A 21,690-nucleotide genomic window follows, 5' to 3' on the forward strand; every position below is an offset into this window, starting at 1 on the left:
GAGAGAGAGAGAGAGAGAGAGAGAGAGAGAGAGAGAGAGAGAGAGAGAGAGAGAGAGAGAGTATGAAAACGCTTTGAGATAACATAGATGTTAAATTTTTTTTTAGAGTTGCCTGCAAAAGTGGGCTGTTTCTGCTATCATTACCAAATTAAACAAGTAGTGTCTAATGTCTACAGAAGGCAAAGACTGCAGGTGGCGGATCTACGGATCTGCCTCCCAGTCCCGCTGTCAGCTTAGTCCACCTTGTTCCAGTGACCTGTTGTCTGTTGCACATTCTGTTAAAGGGCTATCCTCTGGTGGGTTTGGCCTTTGTACTTTCTTCTCTTAACAGATACATATGCCTCTTCTCTCACCATAGGGCCAGATAGCTGGTATAAGGCTTTTCCTATTGCCCTTGGAAAACGACAGTCTCCTGTGGAAATTGAGTACTCTAAAACGCAGTATGACGATGCTCTGAAACATTTGGAGTTCTCCTATGACCCTTCTACTGCTAAGAGGATCGTCAACAATGGTCACTCTTTCAACGTTGAGTTTGATGATTCCGCTGATAAATCAGGTCAGTCTCTGGAATGTGCACCCCCTGTAAGAGTAGCTTCAGTTTATAAGAGTAGCTTCAGTTTATAAGAGTAGTGGGGAATAGAGAGAGGCGAGAGTTTCTAATACCTCAGTAGTTTCAATTAAAAAATAAATAAAATCCTAGACAGCTTTAAAAAAAAAACCTGCTGAAAAGTCCCTAGAAGAAAGCTCTTTTACCTTCTCCTAAGGGAAGCCTTTAAACAGTGCCAGCACAGCTCCAGGAAGCCAAAAAGTACTCAATAAATGCTGCTTTATCTGCTGTTTGGTTCATTCTCTTAGTAGTTAGTGCTCTCATTCTTTTTAAATTAGTATGTTTATGTATATTTCTTTACACGTTGTCTCACCCCAGGCTAAACTACTGGAGGGCAGACTGTGTTTTTTTTTGTTGTTGCTTTTGTTTTGTTTTTCTCTTTGGTCTTTGTATATCCAGCGGCTACCAAAGCTAGCTCTGCACATAATAGTGGATTGATAAATACTTGTTGGTTTAGATTGGATACTTGTGATTTCTGGCAATATTTTCCTCCCAAAGTAAAATGGCTAACCCGTATTCTGTCTAAATAACCACAAAATGTAAATTAATGGCATAGTATATATAATGTATAAGATGTATATTTAGAAATATTGGACTTTTTAAAATTCTATAACCTTAGCTAAAGTACATTGAGAACATAATGATAATCTTATTATCAAACCAGCAATGCGAGGAAGATTCTAGAAATTTCAAAATTCTTGGAAACGTTAGCATTTGTCAATATGTCTGGGTTCTGGTGTTGGCTGATAAAAAGTAGCACTACGCCTATCATATGTCCAGATCAGTTGCACCTAACCTAGATATTCTTTATATATGGGAACATACATATTGAATGTTACTGACAAAACAGTTATTGCATTTTCTTTGTAGCAAGATATCTGTTTATAAGAAAGGACTAATTTTAATTTATAATTTGTGTTTCTTATAGTTTCCAAGCATAGAGCAGTGCACAAACATAGGTGCTTAATAAATGTTTGTTTACTCTTGCATTGACAGTTGTACTGCTACTTGGGATATTCTTTCTCTGTCTTCTGTTTCTCCTTCTCCCTCTCTCCCTTCCTCCTTTCTTCCTCCTCCTCCCTCTTCCTCTTCCTCTTCCTTCTCCCTTTTTTCCCTCCCCCTTCCTCCTTTTTTCTCTCCCCCTTCTTTCTTCCTCCTCTCTTTCCTCTCCTCTTTCTTATTCTCCCTCCCTTCCCCCTCCTCTTCATTTTCTCCTTTTTGTAGAAACAGGGAAACAATCCAATTTAGAGACAGTAGCAGCCTTATTTGGCTACTGGCTGATTTAACTTGTCAGTGCCCTATTTTCTTAAGTTCTTTTGTGTGGTCATCTAGCAAATGTTTCAGGAAATAAATTATCTGTGCCTAGAATCATTTTTTTTTTTTTTTTTTAGTGGATGGGGTGGAGAAGGGAAAGGAGAAAGGAGGAAGATTGGGAAAAGATACATTCCCTCCCCACTACCTACCCGATGTGTCCAATGTGTATAGGTACACTTCTAGTGATTTTAGCTAGTACTTCACAGTGTTTGTTTAATGACCAGGCTTTATTTTAGTAGGTATATTTTATATTCAGTAACATTTATAAACCACAGAAAGCTCTTTGAATTATTTAAAAAAAATTTTTTTTTGTTGCAGGATTCTTTAGACATTTTGAATTTAGTTGATTGGTAAATTAGGAATTAAAATTGAGGAATTTTGAATAGAGAAGACTATTTTATTACCAGGTAAAGAATATCTTTGCAGTTAGCATACAATGTGAAAGTCTCTATCAGGGCCAGAGGCCTGGGGAATAGTGCAGATATAGAAAGCAAGTTATGAAACTTCATGATTAAGTTGTCTGGAAATGTTATAGTCTCAAGTATCCTTTTGAGAGAATGTGTCTAAAAAAAAAGTAGCACTGAAATGAGCTCCTATAATGTGAAGCTACTGAGTTTCTCAAAGATATACTTGAATAAGGGCAAGAGATAAGTACAGAAGTGTTTGCTAAAACTATAAAACTTATTGGTTGCCTGATAGAAATGTTACACACACACACACACACACACACACACACACACACAAACACACATCCTGATGCCCCCCACTCCCCATACATATTCATCATGTTTTTTCTATGATATGCTAGAGCATTTTGGTAGGAAGGGCATTCAATTTGGAGCCAGAATTTATGGGTTCAGATTGGGGTTCCGATTCTTACCAGTTATGTGACATTAAAAGCAGGTCATTTTGTTTCTCTGAGCTTTGTACAATGAAGTATTTTGACCATAGTAAAAGCTAGTATTTATATTGCCTCCATTGCTGTACATATTATCTCATTTGATAATCTCTCGATAACCTCTAAGATCTCTTTCAACCACAGATCCTAGGCATATAAATTAATTCCTTACTGTGTTCTTCAAACAGCTGCCAAATGTGAGCATGCCATCAACCTTCTATTAACAGTATATATTGTCTAGTAATCCATATAATACATGTGTAAAGCACACTTTACTGAAAGATGCATGGTCATATTTGGCAGCCACTTGAAGATCAGAGTAGGAAGTTATTTAACTATTCATACACATTTGAATTTTAATGTTGAAAAGTTTGCGTTTGTGTGAGATGTGTTGTGCTGAGCAGTTAAGGAATATCAGGCTTTGGATTGCTCAAATCATTTCCTTATTTTTATTCCCACTCAGCTGGTAAATTAAAAGCATAGATTCCTTTTCTCTATGGAATCAGTAGTTTGGTTAACATTTTACAAATATCCTATTTGATATTGCCCATTTTTCCAAACCTAAGGAAACAAAAATAATGTTTCATAGTAGGTGTTTGCACTTAAACAAGATTTTATAAATTCTGAAATATTTATAATACCAAAGTGAAATGCTTCATTAATATCTTTAATATTTTGTCTACAAATCTAAAAATATAACTTTTATGGTGTCTAGAGTTCAGATGATTTGTCCCCTCATTTTTTTGCCACTGGTCTTTTCCTTTGAACATTTATTCTGTTAATTATTAACTATCCTAGGATTATAGTAAGTTAAAACAGTAAATTTAGTGCACTGCAGTGAAGCCTGGCAAACCTTTCATGCTATTTTTTTTAACCTTTTATACACATTCAGTAAATGTTGGCCACTGAACACTTAAGGACTTCCAGTGTTTGGCGTAGAAGATAAGAGTGCTGGGCTTGGAATTAGGAAGACTAATTAATCTTCCTGAGTTCAAATCCAGCCTCAGACACTTGTTAGCTGTGTGACCCTGGGCAAGACTCTGCTATTTCCTTCTCCAGCTCATTTTACAGATGAGCAACAAAGGCAAACAGGGTTAAGTGACTTGCCCAGAGTCACACAGCTAGCTAGTAAGTGTCTGAGGCCGGATTGGAGCACAAGTTGTCCTGATTCCATCCACTGTGCCACCAAGCTGCCCCCAGCTTTCTGTATACAGTAATGTATAGTCTTATAGAGTTGTCTGGGGGCACTGAGAAGTTAACTGGCTTATCCATGTATCACACAGTTAATATGTATCTGAAGCAACACTTGAATCAAGTTCTTCCTCACTCAAAGACTGACCCTCTTTTCACTGAACCATCTGCTTTTCTCATTTATATAATATATTTAGGGCCCTATGAAAGCACTTAACTTATCAATTGCCTAGGGAACTCTAAGTCTTTAAGTTACAAAAAAAAAAAAAGTTGCTGACACACATTGGTTTCTTACCAGCAGTATGCTACACCAGTGAAATGACAGCTTTTGTAAATAATAATAATAATAATAATAACAATAATAACAATAAATTGATCCAGAGATAACCTCATTGAGTATCTAACGGCATTCATGCTAAAAAGCAATAATAGCTAATAGACATTAGCAGTAAAATCAAGAACATTCTAAGATTATGTATCAGCCATTAAGCCAATGATCTCTGTAAAAATATTATATAACTATAATTTAGAACTCATGAATATTTTTAAATAAATGCAACAGATGTCAGCAAATAGACTATTTTGCTACTTTATAAAGCTAATAATTCAGTAGTAGCAATTAATAGGGTAGCTAGGATCACATTGCTATAAATTGTCCCATTTAGGAAAAATGTCACTAAAACATATACAAGGAAAACCGATAGGTGTATGAGCATCAGAAGCAAAAACAGAAATTGAGGTCTATCGAAGTAAAAGTCAATCATGCCAACAAATGGAGTGGTTTCTTAGATGTGAGGTACACATTGTATGGAACTGACAATCTATCATGTTTTAGGCATAATTCAGAAGGTGGTACTTCTGGAGATCTCTAGGAAATTCCTTTCCCAACAATGGATTATTGCAATGTACTTGGGTAGTAAGGACTGGTGTTGTAAAGATGACATTGCATAGATTCATCTGAATCATAATGAAATTTGCATCTGTCTCTAAGGTTACCTTAAAGATGTCTTTAAATTATTAAAAATAATTCTTTAACCTTTTGTAATTATTTATGTTGTGTGTGTATACCCAAATGGCTTAAAAAATCAGAAAAATATTGCTTTACTTGTATGCTTTTTTGAATGACTAAAAAATGACTTCAAAGTTTTAAAGTAGTTCAATAATTTATTTTGTTTTCACCAGATGACATGACCTTTTTTTATACCGCAACCCATTATAAACATCCCTTTTGTTAAGAGGTTTTTTTTTTTATAATGGTATGTTGACATTTTTAGATTTCCTGTACGTCTTCATTTCCTGCATTTAGGGACTCCACTTCATTTGCTTCATGTTATCTTCTCACTTCATTTTCACAGTAACATTTCAAACTTAGAAAACTTTTCAATCATTCTAATTTTTCGTTATTCTGTAAACATCACATACTGAAACATCAGAGGCTTAAACTAACTGTGAATGAGGGTTGAAACAATACTGAATTCTAATCACTTATTATTGTGGTTTAGCTTGCTATGTTTCATTTTAACTGTGGAATTAATAAGCTTTAATCAGGAGTTCTGGTTAAAACTATTACTCAGTAATCTTATAAACTCCTTTAAAAACAAGTTAATAAAAAATTGTTAATCTAGTTATAATGACTTTAAAAAAAAAACTCTTGAAAATAATTCCACCCAATCTGAGATCTTTTGTTAAAAGTTTGATTTTGAAGGCATTTTGCACACAGTTTATTAATAATGCAAAAACACATTTAAATTTTAAGTCAAGTACTAATCTTATAAAATAATTTTGTCCACATTGTTGGGTCAAAATGTAGATTTCTCTTAGTCTAATTTGGAATGCCTTTGCCTAGAAACTTTAATTATTTTAGCCAGGTAACCTGCATTTTTCAAGGGGAAAAGAAAAAAAATAAATTAAGCAATTTTTACAGTAGTCATTATAAAGAGACCATTTTCTGCTACTTAAATCGGGCACTAATAGTGAATGTACCAAGTTAACATTGTACACTCCTAAACTTGTTCTGAATTGTTAATTGTTTCCTTCCAAATATCTCATTGAATCATTCAGCCTTAATAAGGAAAAAAAAAAAGGTTCTGGAATACCTGAAACATGAGCTACAAACATTAATATGGGGCACATAGTACTACACAGTAATTTGTATCATTAATTATAGTGCCCTAACCATATGGTTCATTATGCCCATATCAAAGATTTTATACCTGTATATAACAACAGCCTATTTAAATTATGATCATTTGTTGTTGTTTTTTAAAATTATGATTGTTCTCCTTGTAGTAAGATTGATAGGCTAATGACTCACTGCTATAAAGAATTCAGTTCAATTCATTAACATATTTTTTATTTTGTTATTTTTACTTTTCAAATAAGTGTTTTTTAAAAATTATTCTGTTCCTCCCACTCCCTATCTTGAGTGATGCAATATACACACACACACACACACACACACACAGATATATTTACATAGTGGCAAAACAAAACCCCACATTAACCACATAAACCCCACATTAGTCACACTTGCATATACATATACATATACATACACACACATATCACTTTTTCCATTCTGTCCAGAGGTGAGTGGTATTCCATATACATATGTTAAGCACCTTACTACTATACAGCGCCATACCCATAATGTCAAAGATGTATCTATGCCAAATACTAGTCTGTCTTCTTGTTCTTATCTGGTAGGACACTTAAAACAGGACTTCTGTTTTGACATTTTCATTTTTACAGAGTTGCCCTTACTATACAGAAAACATTTCCTGTTGCTTTTTATACTGATTCTTAAAGATTGCTGCCCAAATACAAAACAATAGCCTATCGTTTTTGGTAAATAATTTAAATACAACTTTCTGTTTTTCATATTATTGCCCATTTGTTTAGCAAGCCACAATCCCCTTCATTAACATTTTTTTTATTAACGATTCACAAAGATGTTTTCTTGGAGTGTTGGATTTGATGGACAATTAACATTCGCTAACTATAATCTGTTAGAACCCCCTCTCCCCATACATGCTCCCCATAGAGGGGGCGGCTCGGTGGCACAGTGGATAGAGCACCAGCCCTGGAGTCAGGAGGACCTGAGTTCAAATTCACCCTCAGACACAACCCTTACTATCTGTGTGATCCTGGGCAAGTCACTTAACCCCAATTGCCTCGCCCCCTCCCCCAAAACATGTGCACAGGCTTGTGGAGGATTGATCTAATGGAAATGGAGAACTAACTCTAAGGTAAACTGAACCATACTTTGAACAGATATTAGAAAGACAACAGCATTACTCCTACAGGCTATGTGTGTACTTGCCTCTATGTTGGCATCTATAGAGAAAATAAAACGAAATTCAGCTCAGCCCTTTTGGGCTTTTTGGTTATAATAATAATGGCTTGCTCTCTCTCTCTTTTTTTAAACCAATTTCACTTTTAGAATTTTATTTGATTAATTTATATAGGTAAATGGGTATTAGATTCAAAACTGGAAGAGACCTTAGTTGGAGGTAATTTTTATTTCGATTTCCTCGTTTTAAAGATGAGGAAACCGAGGTGCACAGAGGCTAAAGGGATTTATCCACAGTTATTAGTAGAGCTCAGATTTGAGCCTGAATTCTTTTAGTCTAAATTCAGTGCTCTTCTGCCATATCATTCCTTAGAAATTAAAATTAAATAATAACCTAATAAGCATGATGAAAACCAAATTTTATTTACAAAGGCCTTTTGGCCTCAGTGTATTTTCTGTTAATTTCTTATGATTTCCTTAACCACAATTGCCTAAAAACTAAAAAAAAAAGCAAAAAATTTCTTATGATTTCATTGGCTTTATTATTTAAAACAGAAAATTTGTTCTATCTACAGAATGCAATTAGTACATTCTATGTATTTTTAAATTGATATGTATATATACTCAGAAATCTTATCGATGAATTCCCTAAACCAGAAATTCTTTTTTTTTCCTCTGAAAATTTTTTCTCACCTTCTTGTATGTTTCATATGTACCTGAATGTATTTGTTCTTCATAGGTACCAGAAAACTGGAGGAAAAACATGCAGGGAAACAAACAAAACTTTGTTTATGTTTCACTTTTTGTTTGACAGCCTATTTTTTTTTTTTTTTTAGAATTCTGACACTAAACTAGTCAGACATTTGTACTGTTGGTATGTAATACCTATAATTTCCTTATATATTATCTACTACACTAGACCTTTTATATGTATGAATTACTCAGCAATATGTTTTCTTGGTCTTCCTGAGTACTTCCAATGGGCAGTATACCTGAATGTCAACCTTAGGTCAGCTGGAGCTTTTGGTGCTGATGTTCTCATTTGCATTGTTTTCAGATGTCTCATTCCTTTGTAAAGTAGAAAGTCATATCCTCTTTTCTACATCTAGGGAGCTCATTTGTTTATATTGCGATCTTGATTTTGGGGTTGTTACTAGTCCCCTTAGATTTTATTTTTAAATAGAGTCTCTTTATCTTTCCTCTCCTCTCTCCCCAGGAAAATTTTCTTCTCTGAAATGACAAGAGTTTAGAAAATGTTCATTAAGAGGCCAGAATGGTATTTTTTGGTCTTAAAAACGAACAAACATGTGCTTTGTGCTCAGTTGCCTTTAACCCAAATACCCTTTTCTCTTTTTTAAACAAAAGGACCTGCAGAACTTTTAAGTGAGTTTGAGCATTTATGTTAATTTACCTTTGGAAGAATTCATGGTATACTTTGGCTACCCAGGCTGCTGTTAATTCGGCTCCAAGCTTAAAAAGTTTCTAAGAAACAATTAATTGGAATAAAAAGCAGAAGTGCAGGTTCTTGCACCAATTAAATTATAAGCATTTGTTTGTGGGTCTTTCTTAGTTGCATAAAAGTCTTTAAGGCAGGAGAGAATTTTCTAACCCAGAGCAACTTGTTCTGAAAATGATTCCTGGTTACAATAGATAAGCACAGAAAAAGTGTTTAAATATTAAACCTGATTGATTTAGAATATTAATGTAGTCAACTCTGAATTGATATTCACTACTTTTTAATTTACTGGGTTTTTTAAAACACAAAATGAATGGACAAGGATTTGAAAATCACACACAAAAAAAAGGTTAAAAAACCCCCTGTAATTAGGGTTATTCAATTTAGAATCCACAGGATTCATCCAAAGGGGAAAATAAGCCTTAGATGAATTAAAGAAGAATGATTGAGCCAGTTTCTTGACATGATCTTATTTAATTCATTTTGACATGTCAGTCTGCCATCCAAGTATGTTAGTTTCATGGGGGTAACATAAGGATATTTATAAACAGAATTCCCGTATAATGACCATTATAATCCATTAGTTTAAAAGCAAATAGATTATTATATTTTATATTTCAGAAAGCTAACTTTTAAGTCATTTAAAAACTACATTGAATTTTATGAAAGAATTGTATTTTGGTTTTGTTTTTAGTTTGAAGAATAGCTGATGCTTAAATATAGGCTTATTGTCTCCTTTATAGGCCAATCCTATTATAACAGTTTTTTTGTTTGTAGTTCTTTTGTTTGGAGAGATACTATTTGAACAGAATATATCAAAATCCATGTTTATAGAGAGCCATGTTAAACCCAACTGTGTCAGGATACTTTTTTTTCCTCAATGGACAAAAGGGCTGGGATTGTCAGAATTGGTGATTTCATTCTTATAGGATTTTACCATCGTAAAAACTTCCTCTACTTCACAATGACAATTTTCCCATTTAGAGAGTGGCTTGGGGGGCACTAAGAAGGTCTATCATTCTAGATCATGCATCTAGTAGGAGATCAGGGGATCTATGGCATCTTTGACATTATGGATATGGTGCTGTATAGTAGTAAGGTGCTTAACATTATGGGGGTTTCTAACAGATTTCTTAAGGAGATCAGACTTGAGCCCAGGACTGGCTGACTCCTACGCTAGGATGGAGTTCAACTCTTCCTTCAGTCAACTAACATTTATTAAGTACCTACTACAGCCTGATGGGTGCTAATTCCTGGGGATACAAAGAAAAGCAAAAGACCCTTCAAACTTTGTCATCTAATAATAATGATAATTTACCTAATAATATATAATTGACAGCTAACTGATAGTTGCTCCCAGAACAATGAGGCATTGAATAAATTTTGACATGGGAGAGAATGAAGAAAGAGGATGATGTGAGATGTGAACTTAGGTCTTCCTCCTAAGTTGAGGACCAGAAAGAGAGCCCTGAGAACCTTGAGGCCTAGATGTTAGGAGGAAGAGGGTTGGCAGAGAAGGCTTGGCTAGGAGAGGTGGGAGGGCTTAGGGGACAAAATTATATCTACTTAACCATTTAGCTTTGGGCTGGCCCTGTTTTGATATATACTCAGAGACTCCATTCAGTTCCTTAAAATCCCTATGCATGCTCCTTCCCTCTGGTCAGAGAAAAGACTTCTCTATTTCTCCCTTAGGCCAATCCCTCCCTACCAGTCCTCCAGATCAAATTTCCTTACTCTTTCTCAAGGACCTTCTTCCTCCAAGAGGAGATTCCTCTTTTGTATTTCCAATCTTATTACACTGGCTCTTTCAATACCAAACATGTGTAGGTTTCCCTAATCCAAATTAGTTTCCTTTTAATCTTCCTTTTAATCTGGAAAAAAACATCTATCCTGTGTTTCCACCTCTGTGCCATCTTTTCAACCCCTTGCAGTGAGGCTTCTTTTCTAATTATTTGATGGAAACTCCTTTTTGAAGTGTCTCTGATGAGACATTTTTGATCATGAGAAATGACATAATATTTGTAAAGCACTTAGCACAGTGCTGGGCCCACAGTAGGTGCTTAATAAATGTGTATTCCCTTCCCTCCCTCCCAGTGACCTTCCTAACTGCCAAATTCAGTGGCATTTTTTCAGTCCTTATCTTCCCCTACCTCTCTGCAGCTGGACATTGGATTTTCCCTTAGTTTCAGATGCATACTTTCCTGGTTTTCCTTCTTCCTCTAACTGCTTTCTCTGTCTCCTTTGCTGACTTTGTCCTCTTCTGGACCCTTTAAAAAAAGATCCTCTTCTCTTACCTCTCTACCAGATCTCCTTTGGCAATCTTATTTACCCTGGAGGCTTCAACTCCTTATTAGCTCTATTCTGTGGATTACAAATCTTTATCTCAAGAAATTACCTCTCTTCAGTTCTCCAGACCCACTTTTCAATTGCCTCTAGGATATTTTTCAAAGAATCTCTTTACCTGGGCCTTACTTTCTTTTTTTCCTCTGGGAAATTATGTAAACTAAAACATGCTATCTTTTGTTTTGAAATACTTCACTTTGTGAGCCTTATTCTTAACAAGTATAACTGAAGTAAAGAGATGAGCTGTGCACCTGTCTAAACTGACCAAAATAGGCAAAGATAAATAAAAAACAAAAGAAAACAAAAATCAGAATGGGTGAATGCAAAATTAGTGTAACTGACTTGGCTTATATAGGTGTGTGTATACATATTATATATGTATATATATATATATATGTTTATATTAGTTATAACAATAAAGTGGGGGAAAACTTGGTCAACTAGCTCCATTTTTATTTTGTGGCTGTTTTTAGGCAATTGGGGTTAAGTGACTTGCCCAGGGTCACACAGCTAGTAAGTGTCAAGTGTTTGGTCTGAGGCTGGCTTTGCACTCAGGTCCTCCTGACTTCAGGGCTGGTGCTCTATCCACTGTGCCACCTAGCTGCCCCTAGCTCCATTTTTAGTACAGGCTAAATTAAATATTATTGTATGAGTTGTGCCTTTAAGTATCCTATATAAAAGCATTTTGAATGATTTCTTTTTTTTTTTAAACCAAGCATTAATTCAGCATAGCAGAACAAATCTGAGTGAATTTCTTGTTCACTGAGTAGAAGCATTACTAACAAAGTAAGCCTTGCACTCTAACTCCGGTCTGGACATGGGAAATTTTTATTATGGACAGTAACATGATTTCTTTGAATTTCAGTGCTAAATGGAGGACCCCTGATGGGGAACTACCGGTTGGTCCAATTTCATTTTCACTGGGGCTCCAGCGAGAGCCAGGGCTCCGAGCATGTTTTGGATGGGAAGAAATATGCAGCTGAGGTAGGAAAGTCTTTTTTTTCTTTTAATCAATGCATATTCTCAGGAAATGACTCTAAACATTTTTATTAAAAAAATTTAAACTTCCATACTTGAGTGCATCCATGATTTCCTTGCTATATGTACTGGGTCCAGTGGGTCATGCTGAAAGCCATTTGTGCTTTCTCCACCCGTATTGCTCTTGTTGGTGTTCTCTTGTGAATTATCTGTCCAAATCTACCAAATGTTATGGGGAATTGGAGGATGGAAGGGGATGGAAAATTCCTCTAAATCTTTTGACACTATGGAGGAAGCGGTGCAACACCCACTGTCCATCTGTGTTTATTATCCTTCATTCTCACTACATGACTAGTTCACTTAATTTCATAAATTATTCCAACCACCCTTTCCAAATCTTCTCTTACAAAAGACGTTCACATTAGAAGAGTGAGACTTCTTTTTTATTATCAAATAAACAAACAAAGTTTGTGACGTCTCAATGAGAAACTATAGTATTTTTAATTACATCACAAAGGTTGGGTTAGCTGGATTGAAGCAGCCAGACGCACAGCGCAGAAGGGCTACACTTAGAGTGCGGATGACCTGAGTCCGAATCTTGCCTCAGATGTGACGATTAAAAAATTCTGAGAAATTCACCCAAATTTCTGGGTGAATTAAAATCAGTTTTGACCACATCTAGAAAATAGTCAACTAAAACAGGATCGTTGTCCCCTCAGTAGCCAAAGTGACCCAACCTCTTGAACCTTTGATATTTATAAAGTCTTTTGAAAAAGGGGTGCACCTGAGGGTGAAAACAACTCTGATTGGTCAACGAGACAATGAATATTATAATGGGAAGTGGGCTATATTAAAATGAGGGTCTTTGGGCTTTGTGACTTGGGTCATCCAAATCTTGACTGAAGGAGACATCAATTTCCATATCACCTGCCTGACAAAAGGGAGAATCAACACTTCCCAGACCTGTCTGGGCAAACACAATGAGCAGGAACGCACCTATTAGCCTAAAATTAAGAGTTTCTTTTATTGTCTGATTAGATCTTGGCTTGGGTAAATCCTACACTGGATCCCATTTCTGGCTGAGGAAGTAGAAAAGGGGAAAAACCTTGGTTCTAATTCAATAATTAGTTATTAAATATAAAAGAGAAATACTAATTTCTCACACATTCACTATCTGTGATTCTGAGAGGTCACAATTCCTCTTAACCTAAAATTCCTGATCTATAAAATAGGGGTAAAATGCCACCCATTCCACAGGTAAAGCACCATATAAACTCTGACTATTATTGGCAACTAGATGACTTGGGTTTGAATTGTTGCTTTGGTATTTACTATCTCTGTGACCATGGGCAAGTATGCTGATCCCTCTGGGTCTTCATTTCCTCATCTATAAAAGGAAGGGGGTTTGTCTTTCAGATATCTTGAACTGGATGTCTAAGAGTCATCTTAAATTCGACATGTCCAAGACTGAATGCATTATCTTTCCTTCTAAACCAGACCTGCACAACATATGGCCCTCGGATTGCTTGGCTAGCCAAAGCAGCCTGTGAAAAATATAGGGTAGCCACTGAGTACTGAATCCTGTTTGTCACCTGACCTGTGGCAACCAACCATCGTCAATCTGTCTCTGGTCTAACCTATCTGGGCCCTAAGAAGTTTAGCCTATTTTAATTTTGGCCCCTACTTACTGCCAAAGCTGTGCAGGTCTGTTCTAAACCCTCCTCACCTACCACTACCCTATTACTACAGAGGGCAGCACCATCCTCCCAGGCCCTCAGGATTACAACCTGGGAATTATCCTGTACTCTTCACTCTTTCTCACTCCCAAATCCACTCTGTTTCCAAGGCCTGTTGATTTTACTTTTGTAACATCTCTTAAATGCGTCCCTATGTCTCCTCTGATACTGCCACCACTTTTGTGCAGGTCTTCATCACCTCACTCCAGGACTACTTTATTGGCTGCTGCTGGGTCTCTGTGCCTCAAGTCTCTCCCAACTCTAATCCACCTTCCAGTCAGTCACTAAAGTGCTTTCCCCAAAGAACAGGTGTGACTATGTCACCTTCCTACACAATAAATCCAGTGGCTCCCTATTGCCTCCAGGATCAACTCTATGAAATTCTGTTTGGCATTCAGAGTCTTTCATAACCTGGCTAATTTTCATAGACTTTACTCATTGACAAATACTCTTCTCTCTAGTGACACTGGCCTTCTGGCTGTTTCATAAACAAGACACTCTATCTTTCAGCTCTGGGTTGTCCCCAGTGTCTAAAATACTCTTCTTCCTTTACTCCTCCCTACCTTCCTATAAGTCCTAACTAAAATCCCTTCTTTCACTGGAAGTTTTCTCTAACCCCTCTTAATTCTAGTGCCTTCCTTCTGTTAATTTTTTCCTATTTATACTAAATATTATATGCGTTATATAAATATTTGCATATTGTCTCCCTCATTAGATTGTAAGCTCCTTAAGGGCAGGGGCTTGTCTCTTACATCTCTAGCACTTAGCACATAGTAGGATTTAATAAATGTTTATTGATTGATTGATTAAATGTTCTTTCTAACTCTTACCTTCTATAACTCTATGATTTCCAAAGAGAAATAAATAATCTAATTTACATCCAAAGTGTTTTGATTTTCTCTTCATTATTACTGTTGATAAAATTTATTTTTGTAAAAGAGTGAAAAATTAGGTGTATATAAGTCCTTTTCTTGTTCTCTAAATTGTTTGTGTCCTCCTCCTTGGAATTACTTTGTATTTACTTAGCCTATATTTTAAATTAAATTATCTGTATAAATGTTAACTATTCTCCCCCCTCTCTCCTCTCCTATATTACCTGTGTTCTATGTGGGCAAGAACTGTTGAGTTTTTTTCTTTGAATTCCCAGTGCCTAATATAGGGCTTGGCACTTAATAGGTCCTGTTAAATCAGGTATTATTAAATGCTTATTGAGTAAATGAATGAATTGCCCAATGACAACAAAGAACATAGTTTAATAGGTATAAGTATCCATTATCTGCACCATTCCTTTCTTTAAATATTACTTTACATATAGCCTAAAAGTACTATCATAAAGAAAGATGCTATTGAATAGGATCACCTTGAGCATTAATTTTGCTAACTCTTATGCTTTTGTGTCCTTTGATGGTTCTAGCTTCATTTGGTTCATTGGAATACAAAGTATGAGAGTTTCAAGGTTGCTGTGACCAAGGATGATGGACTGGCTGTCGTTGGGATCTTTTTAGAGGTTAGTTTCTTTGTCTAATATTCTTGAAATATATTGAATCATACGTAGTGTAAGGGAGTCCTCCCCCAATCCACACTACCTCATGTAAGCAACATTTAATGAAATGTTAGAAAATGCCTTAAATGTTAAAAGCTATTGTGACTGATTATTTCCTTCAAATACTTCAAAAGATCTATGATTTCATTAATGTGAGTACTCCCTCTATTGAGATGGATTACAACCTGTCCCCCCTGCCTTAGTAGATGATCTTCACAAGTTGCTGTGGCTGGAGGCCAATACTGATGATAAACCATTCCTAGCAGTAGCATACAATAGTGGAAAGAACACTGAACTTGGAATATGAAGACCTGAGTGTGAATTAAGGCTCTGCCATGTACTAATTTTTTTTAAATCTGCAAGTCAGACCCTCAGTTTCATTATCAGTATGATGGGTGCTAGAATATATATTCTACAATGGATGCTATACAATATATTATCTATATTATCTACCTTACAAAACTGTCTTGAAGAAAGTGCTTTTTAAACATCAAAATTTTTTGTAAATGTGAATTATAATTATTAGCCAAGTTAGTCCTCAAATAACATATCTATTACTGGGCCTAACTGAAGCCTTTCTGAAATCTGTCACTATCCTTCCAGTTCCCCAGGCTTACAATTCAGATATCATCCTCAATCTCTCACTGTCTCTCACTCCTCATAACCAATTTGTTACCAAGGCCTGTTCAACTCTCAGATATGTCCTCTTCTCTCCTCTGATGTGGCTGCCATCCTGGTATAGGCTTTTATCACTTCACCCTTGGACTATTGCAATAGCCTGCTGGTCTATGTGCCAGATTTCTCTTCCCTGCTCCAATCCCTTCTCCATTCAGCTGCCAAAGAGATTTTCCAAAAGTATATGTCTGACTGTGGCCCCCTCCCCCCTTAATAAACTCCAGTGACTCCCTTATCACCTTCTCTATTGAATATAAAATCCTCTTTGGCATTTAAAGCCCTTCTCAATCTGCCCCCTTCTCCGGTCTCACCTCTTCACTCTTCTTATACCTTGATCTCCTCACCATGTATTCAATCAATGATACTGGCCTCCTTGCTATTCCATGAACAGGGCCTTCCATCTCTTCATTCTGGTTATTTTCTCTGGCTGTCTCCCATGCCTGGAATGATCTCCCTTCTCCTCCTTCCCTTTCTATTTTTTTTTAAAGAATGTTGTTTATTTACTTCTCAATTACGTGTAAAACAATTTCTAACATTCATTTTTTATCATTTTTCAGTTCCAAATTCCCCCCCTTCATCCTTCCCTTTCCTTCCCCCTCCTTAAGAAACCAAGCACTTTGATATAGATTATACTTATGCAGTCATGGAAAACATAGTTCCATATTACATCTTCTCTCTCTTCAACTATACCTTTTTTGGATTCCTTGACTTCCTTCAAGTTCCGACTAAAATTCCATCTTCTACTGGAAGCCTTTCCCAATCCTCCAATTCTAGTGCCTTCCCTCTGTTAATTAATTCCTGTTAATCTTGTTAATAGTTTGTACATATTTGTCTACCTGTTTTCTCCCCCATTGGATTGTGAGCTCCTTGAGGGCAGGGACTGTCATTTGCCTCTTTTTGTAACCTTGATGCTTAGCACAGAACTTAGCATATAGTAAGTGCTTAATAAGTGTTTACTGACTGATTTAGTCTCCATGTGCTTAGGGAAAACTTGTTCTACCTAGGCATAGCCTTCAAAAATTCAGTGTCACCTCCACAGCATGATGCATCAGAATAGGACTTTAATGGAAAGGAAATAAGTCCACAAGTGAGAAAACCTTTTGCCCTCTTCCCAGATCCTTTTTAATATCTGAATTTATGATCGGATCCAGGATTGCCCTTGGATTCAGCATTTTCTACATGAGAAGTTAGAGTTGAGAGGTTATCTACCACTCTTTCCAGAGGTCACACCCATGGAGTAAGTTGTAGATCTTCTCATTCAAATACAGTTCTTCCACTGTCATTTCCTGCTTGTATTCTATCAGGACTTTAAGTGTAAATTCTCTTGATAATTATGCAATTAAGACTTTAAAATAGTAGTTATGCCATGGAATCCCTCTTTCTTTTTTTGCTGATGTTTAGAATCATGAAGCTGGCTTCAGTGCTATAGAGGATAGGAAACTTGGGCTTAGAGCCAGGAAAACCTGGGTTCAATTCCTCCTTCTGCCAAGCACTGACTCTGGGACAAAGGGCAAATCACATAACCTGTCCCAGTACTCTTGGCATCTCTCTAAGACTTGCAGAGATGGAGCTGACCTACATTGGTAAGAGGGAGTTTTCTCATCTGCGACAGCAATCACAGGTCTCTTCTCTCACCCTAGTGGTGTTGCACCCCCCACCCCCAACCCCAGTTATCTTCTTTAGGTCCAAACAGTCCAAAATGTAGAAAAAGTTTCATCAAGGTCACAGGATAATTTCATTAGTATATGCCATCAAAGTGGACAATTCAGGATGGAAAGTAAATTCTCAAATTTAATCACATAATTGGACAATCTCTATTTCACTCTGGGCTATCTAAACACAGGCCACAGTTATTTGCTCATAAAAGGCAACAAGAAACTCCTGTTAAAACAATCAGGTCGGATGTTCTAGGAATCTAATTTTTTTTCCCCTATTACATTGGTCTGGCAAGTTGAAGCTGGAATCGTACAAACCATAGTCTCTTGTTGTATATATCATATTACAGATGGGAACCGCTCACCCAGGACTTCAAAAAGTTGTTGATGTTCTGAGTAAAATTCAAACAAAGGTAAGATGATGTCTTTTGGTGTGACATTGATATTTGTTGGTACCCCATTAGATTTTTTTTCTGCCCCATCTAGTTTCAGAAAAATCCCCAAATTACTCATCTTATTTGTTTTAGATATAACATGCAGGGTTTTGATCAGTTAAAATAAAGGTACAGACTTTGCTTAAAAACTTCAATTCCCAACATTCAGTGACCAACTTTCCTTTATCTCAAGATTCCAGTGTGATTCTAATCCATGAAAGGAATGAATAAGAATTTAGATTTCCCAGCCACCACTGTGATTTGTTCTGGCTTGATATTGCCTTTAAAGACATACATAACTGTTTCCCTCCCTACGTTTAAGTCCCTATGTTTAAGTCTCCTATGTTTAAGTGTCTTAAGGGTTGGTACTGGATAATGCCTATTTGATGACCCAGTGGAAAAGATAATAGGTTATTTTAGAGGATAAGATATGAAATAGACATCTCAAATAAAAATCATGCTTTCTAAATCAAATCAGCCCATATTTTCAAATACTGTTTATTTTCTTTATGTTTTTCAGTAAATATGGACCCTCCCTTAATGAGCATCATTGCTAGAGGAGAGATCTGTATCTATGAATATGCTCTTTCTATGATATTTTAAATATTTTGTTTTCTTTTGTTTAAGGGTGAAGAGTCAACTTTCACTGATTTTGACCCAACTTGTCTTCTTCCTGAGTCCTTGGAATTTTACACTTATCAGGGCTCACTGACTACTCCTCCTCTCTTGGAATGTGTGACCTGGATTGTCGTAACAAAGCCCATCAGTGTGAGCCGGGAACAGGTATGTTTCTTATTGATAGATCTGCTTATATCAGGCAAGTTAACTGCAGTTTTATTGATAAACAATAAACAGTGCTCCTTGAATGCTTTGTGAAAACATGGAGAGCTTAGAAAAATATTTACACTCTAAACTTGTGTCAAACTAATGGAATAATACCAAGATGGTATAACAGTAACTCACCTAAGTTCTATATAATTTATGCCCTGGTTGCTTTTTCTCTTGTATCGAAGAAATTTTTATGACTTTCCAGGGGCTACCAATATGAAATTCATCATAGTTGATGTTATTGTGGAAGGATGTTATCCACAATGAGGAAGGACTTGGGCTGGGGAAGGTGCAAATCTCAGGAGCGCTGTCTTCAGAGCAAAAGTAGTCCTTCCATTGCCCTAGCCCCTGTTTTGATGGATTTTATACCTTGGAAAATAAGGTGAAAAATGGGAAATTTTTGATAAAGAATGGTGATAGCTGAGGAAGCCCTCTGTTTAGATATACCTTTTTTGTGGCAGATATTAGTGATCAGTGAACTGAAGCCAATTAAGATGCGAACCCCAAATAGTCACTGTCAATTTCAGAAACCCATGCTTCAAACATAAAGCTAGACTAGACCTAATCACAGCCACCTTGTGGAATGAAAGCTGTGACTTGTCTGAACTCACCAAAAAATGATTTTTAGTTTAGACCTAGCTCTTTCATGCTTCTCAGTTAGCAGCAGCATTTGAAAGTACATACTAGACTTTTAATTTATGGAATAAAACAAGCACTTTGTATAACTATAAAAAAGATGATTGCACATGAAACTGCAAATCTATTATGTACACTTGCTGTTCCTTTTAAATACATAATAAAGTTATAATGTAATTTTTTTTCCTTTTCCCACTCCCCTACGCTAGAGACAGCTACCATTAGACACAAATATGTGTATACATATATATGTAAAATCATCCCATATATACGTCTATTTATTAGTTCTTTATTGGGTTGCAGATAGCATCTTCCTTTATATGTCCTTTGTAGTTAATTTGGGTATTTATAATAGTCAAAATAACTTATTTGCTCAAAGTTGTTCTTAAAACAATATTGCTGTTACTGTATACAATGTTTGCTTGGTTCTGCTCATTTTGCTCTTCATGCAAGTCTATCCATATTTTTCTAAGATCGTTAGTTCATCATTTCTTATAGCACAATAGTATTCCATCACAATCATATACCACAACCCAAAAGTTTCACAGTTTCTTATAAAAGTGTTTTTATTGCTCTTTGATTAAGTCCACAATATAAAATTTTAAAAATAAAATATTTATTAAGTAGCTACTAAGTACAGGGCACCCTGCTAGGTACTGGGGATTGTGCAATTACTGGCAAAGGTTTTGAAGCCTGTGGAAATTGGAGCCTCCAGTTATGGCAGCCCAGTTTATGTTTGAGTTATATAATGAGTGCCTTGCTGAAAATTAATATGGATGCTTTCTTTTTGTTTTCCAGATGGCTAAATTCTACAGCCTTTATTTTACTTCTGCTGGTGAAAGTCCTGCAAAACACATGGTGGGCAACTGGCGTCCCGTTCAGCCTCTCTCTGGCAGGACAATTAGAAGATCTTTCAATTCTTGATGTCTGAGGGCAATGACTCTCTAGTTAAGCACAATACCAGTCTGTACACTGGCAGCATCTCCACTAGTCTCAGTCCTTTTGTTTTTGTACTGGATATTATTTCTCATAAAACGTAAAAAAGTTGTAGAGCAACTTAAAATGTTCTTAATGTGTGAACCCAATAACCTACAAGTGCAAACCCATGTGCAATGCTTGGCAAAGTGACATTGACCTGGTGCTTTGGTGATAGCAATGCTTTTTCTGTGACAAGGAACCAATGATAAGGAATAGTAGAATTGCTCCTTCCTTCCCATGTAATAGGGCACATGAGTGAATAGAACTATAAACCCTAGAGCAAAGCAGAAAAGTTGAAGACAAACCTCCAACAAGTGATTAAATTGCATCAATATAAAAGTGTAAGAAGGCAGAATTAATAATAGTAATTCCAAGAAGTTACATTTAAGATATTGATATATGATTTTTAAAAATTCTTACATGTTTGTAGCCATGTAATCTTTAAACAGGGATGATGTTTTTGTGAATTTTGAATTAAGTATTATCTATAAAAACATTTTAATTATAGCTATAATACAGATTATATTTCCATTCAGAGAACATATATCATAACTTAAAGAAAAATTAATATTGTATTTTAGATATATGTTGGATAATAAAATAGATAATTATATTTTGGCTCATAGTCTTCTTTATGCTCTGGGCAGATGGGTAAAAAAGGAGAAATTTTTATTTTCCTCTGCAACTTATGTGTTATAATAAGAAAAATTGTTTATATGACACACTAAGAACTAGAAGTATTATCCCTGAGTGGAAGCACAAAAAAAAATCACAGAAAAAGAAGAGCTGATTATGATGAAAGCAGCAGGGGGATAAGGAGAACCCAAATATCTTTACATACGATCAGCAAGGTTCATGAAAGTGGAATAGACCAATGCATTTACTTGGTTAGGAAGTTATTATGATCCTGGAAAGTAAAAAAAAAATTATCACAAATGCAGAGATGATGGAACAACAGCTATTTAAATATTGGGTACTTATGTTTCCTTGGTGACAGTGATGTACAGAGTCATGGGCCCTGTCCTCAGGGGACTTTCTAGTCTAGTGGAGATGATGTACACACTACAAACATGAGCGTGGCATTCTCTAATAATCAAAAGATCTTAAAGTTGGAAAGAACTTCACA

The 21,690-nt window shown here is 35.9% G+C and overlaps 1 protein-coding gene across 1 annotated transcript in view; it reads left to right on the forward strand.

Moving 5' to 3' along the window:
- LOC114054183 (carbonic anhydrase 2-like) overlaps positions 1 to 21,177 on the forward strand; it is a 22,211-nt gene extending 1,034 nt beyond the window's left edge. The window contains exons 2-7 of the mRNA XM_027877346.1: positions 359 to 556; positions 11,967 to 12,085; positions 15,230 to 15,322; positions 18,039 to 18,101; positions 18,750 to 18,905; positions 20,385 to 21,177. Of these exons, the coding sequence (XP_027733147.1) occupies positions 359 to 556; positions 11,967 to 12,085; positions 15,230 to 15,322; positions 18,039 to 18,101; positions 18,750 to 18,905; positions 20,385 to 20,510 (755 nt within the window). The 3' untranslated portion in view covers positions 20,511 to 21,177. The remainder of the gene's footprint in view (positions 1 to 358; positions 557 to 11,966; positions 12,086 to 15,229; positions 15,323 to 18,038; positions 18,102 to 18,749; positions 18,906 to 20,384) is intronic.
- Positions 21,178 to 21,690: the final 513 nt, after the last annotated feature.

This window comes from Vombatus ursinus, unplaced genomic scaffold, assembly GCF_900497805.2.
Source record: "Vombatus ursinus unplaced genomic scaffold, bare-nosed wombat genome assembly UNPS02014812.1, whole genome shotgun sequence".
Lineage (NCBI taxonomy): Eukaryota > Metazoa > Chordata > Mammalia > Diprotodontia > Vombatidae > Vombatus > Vombatus ursinus.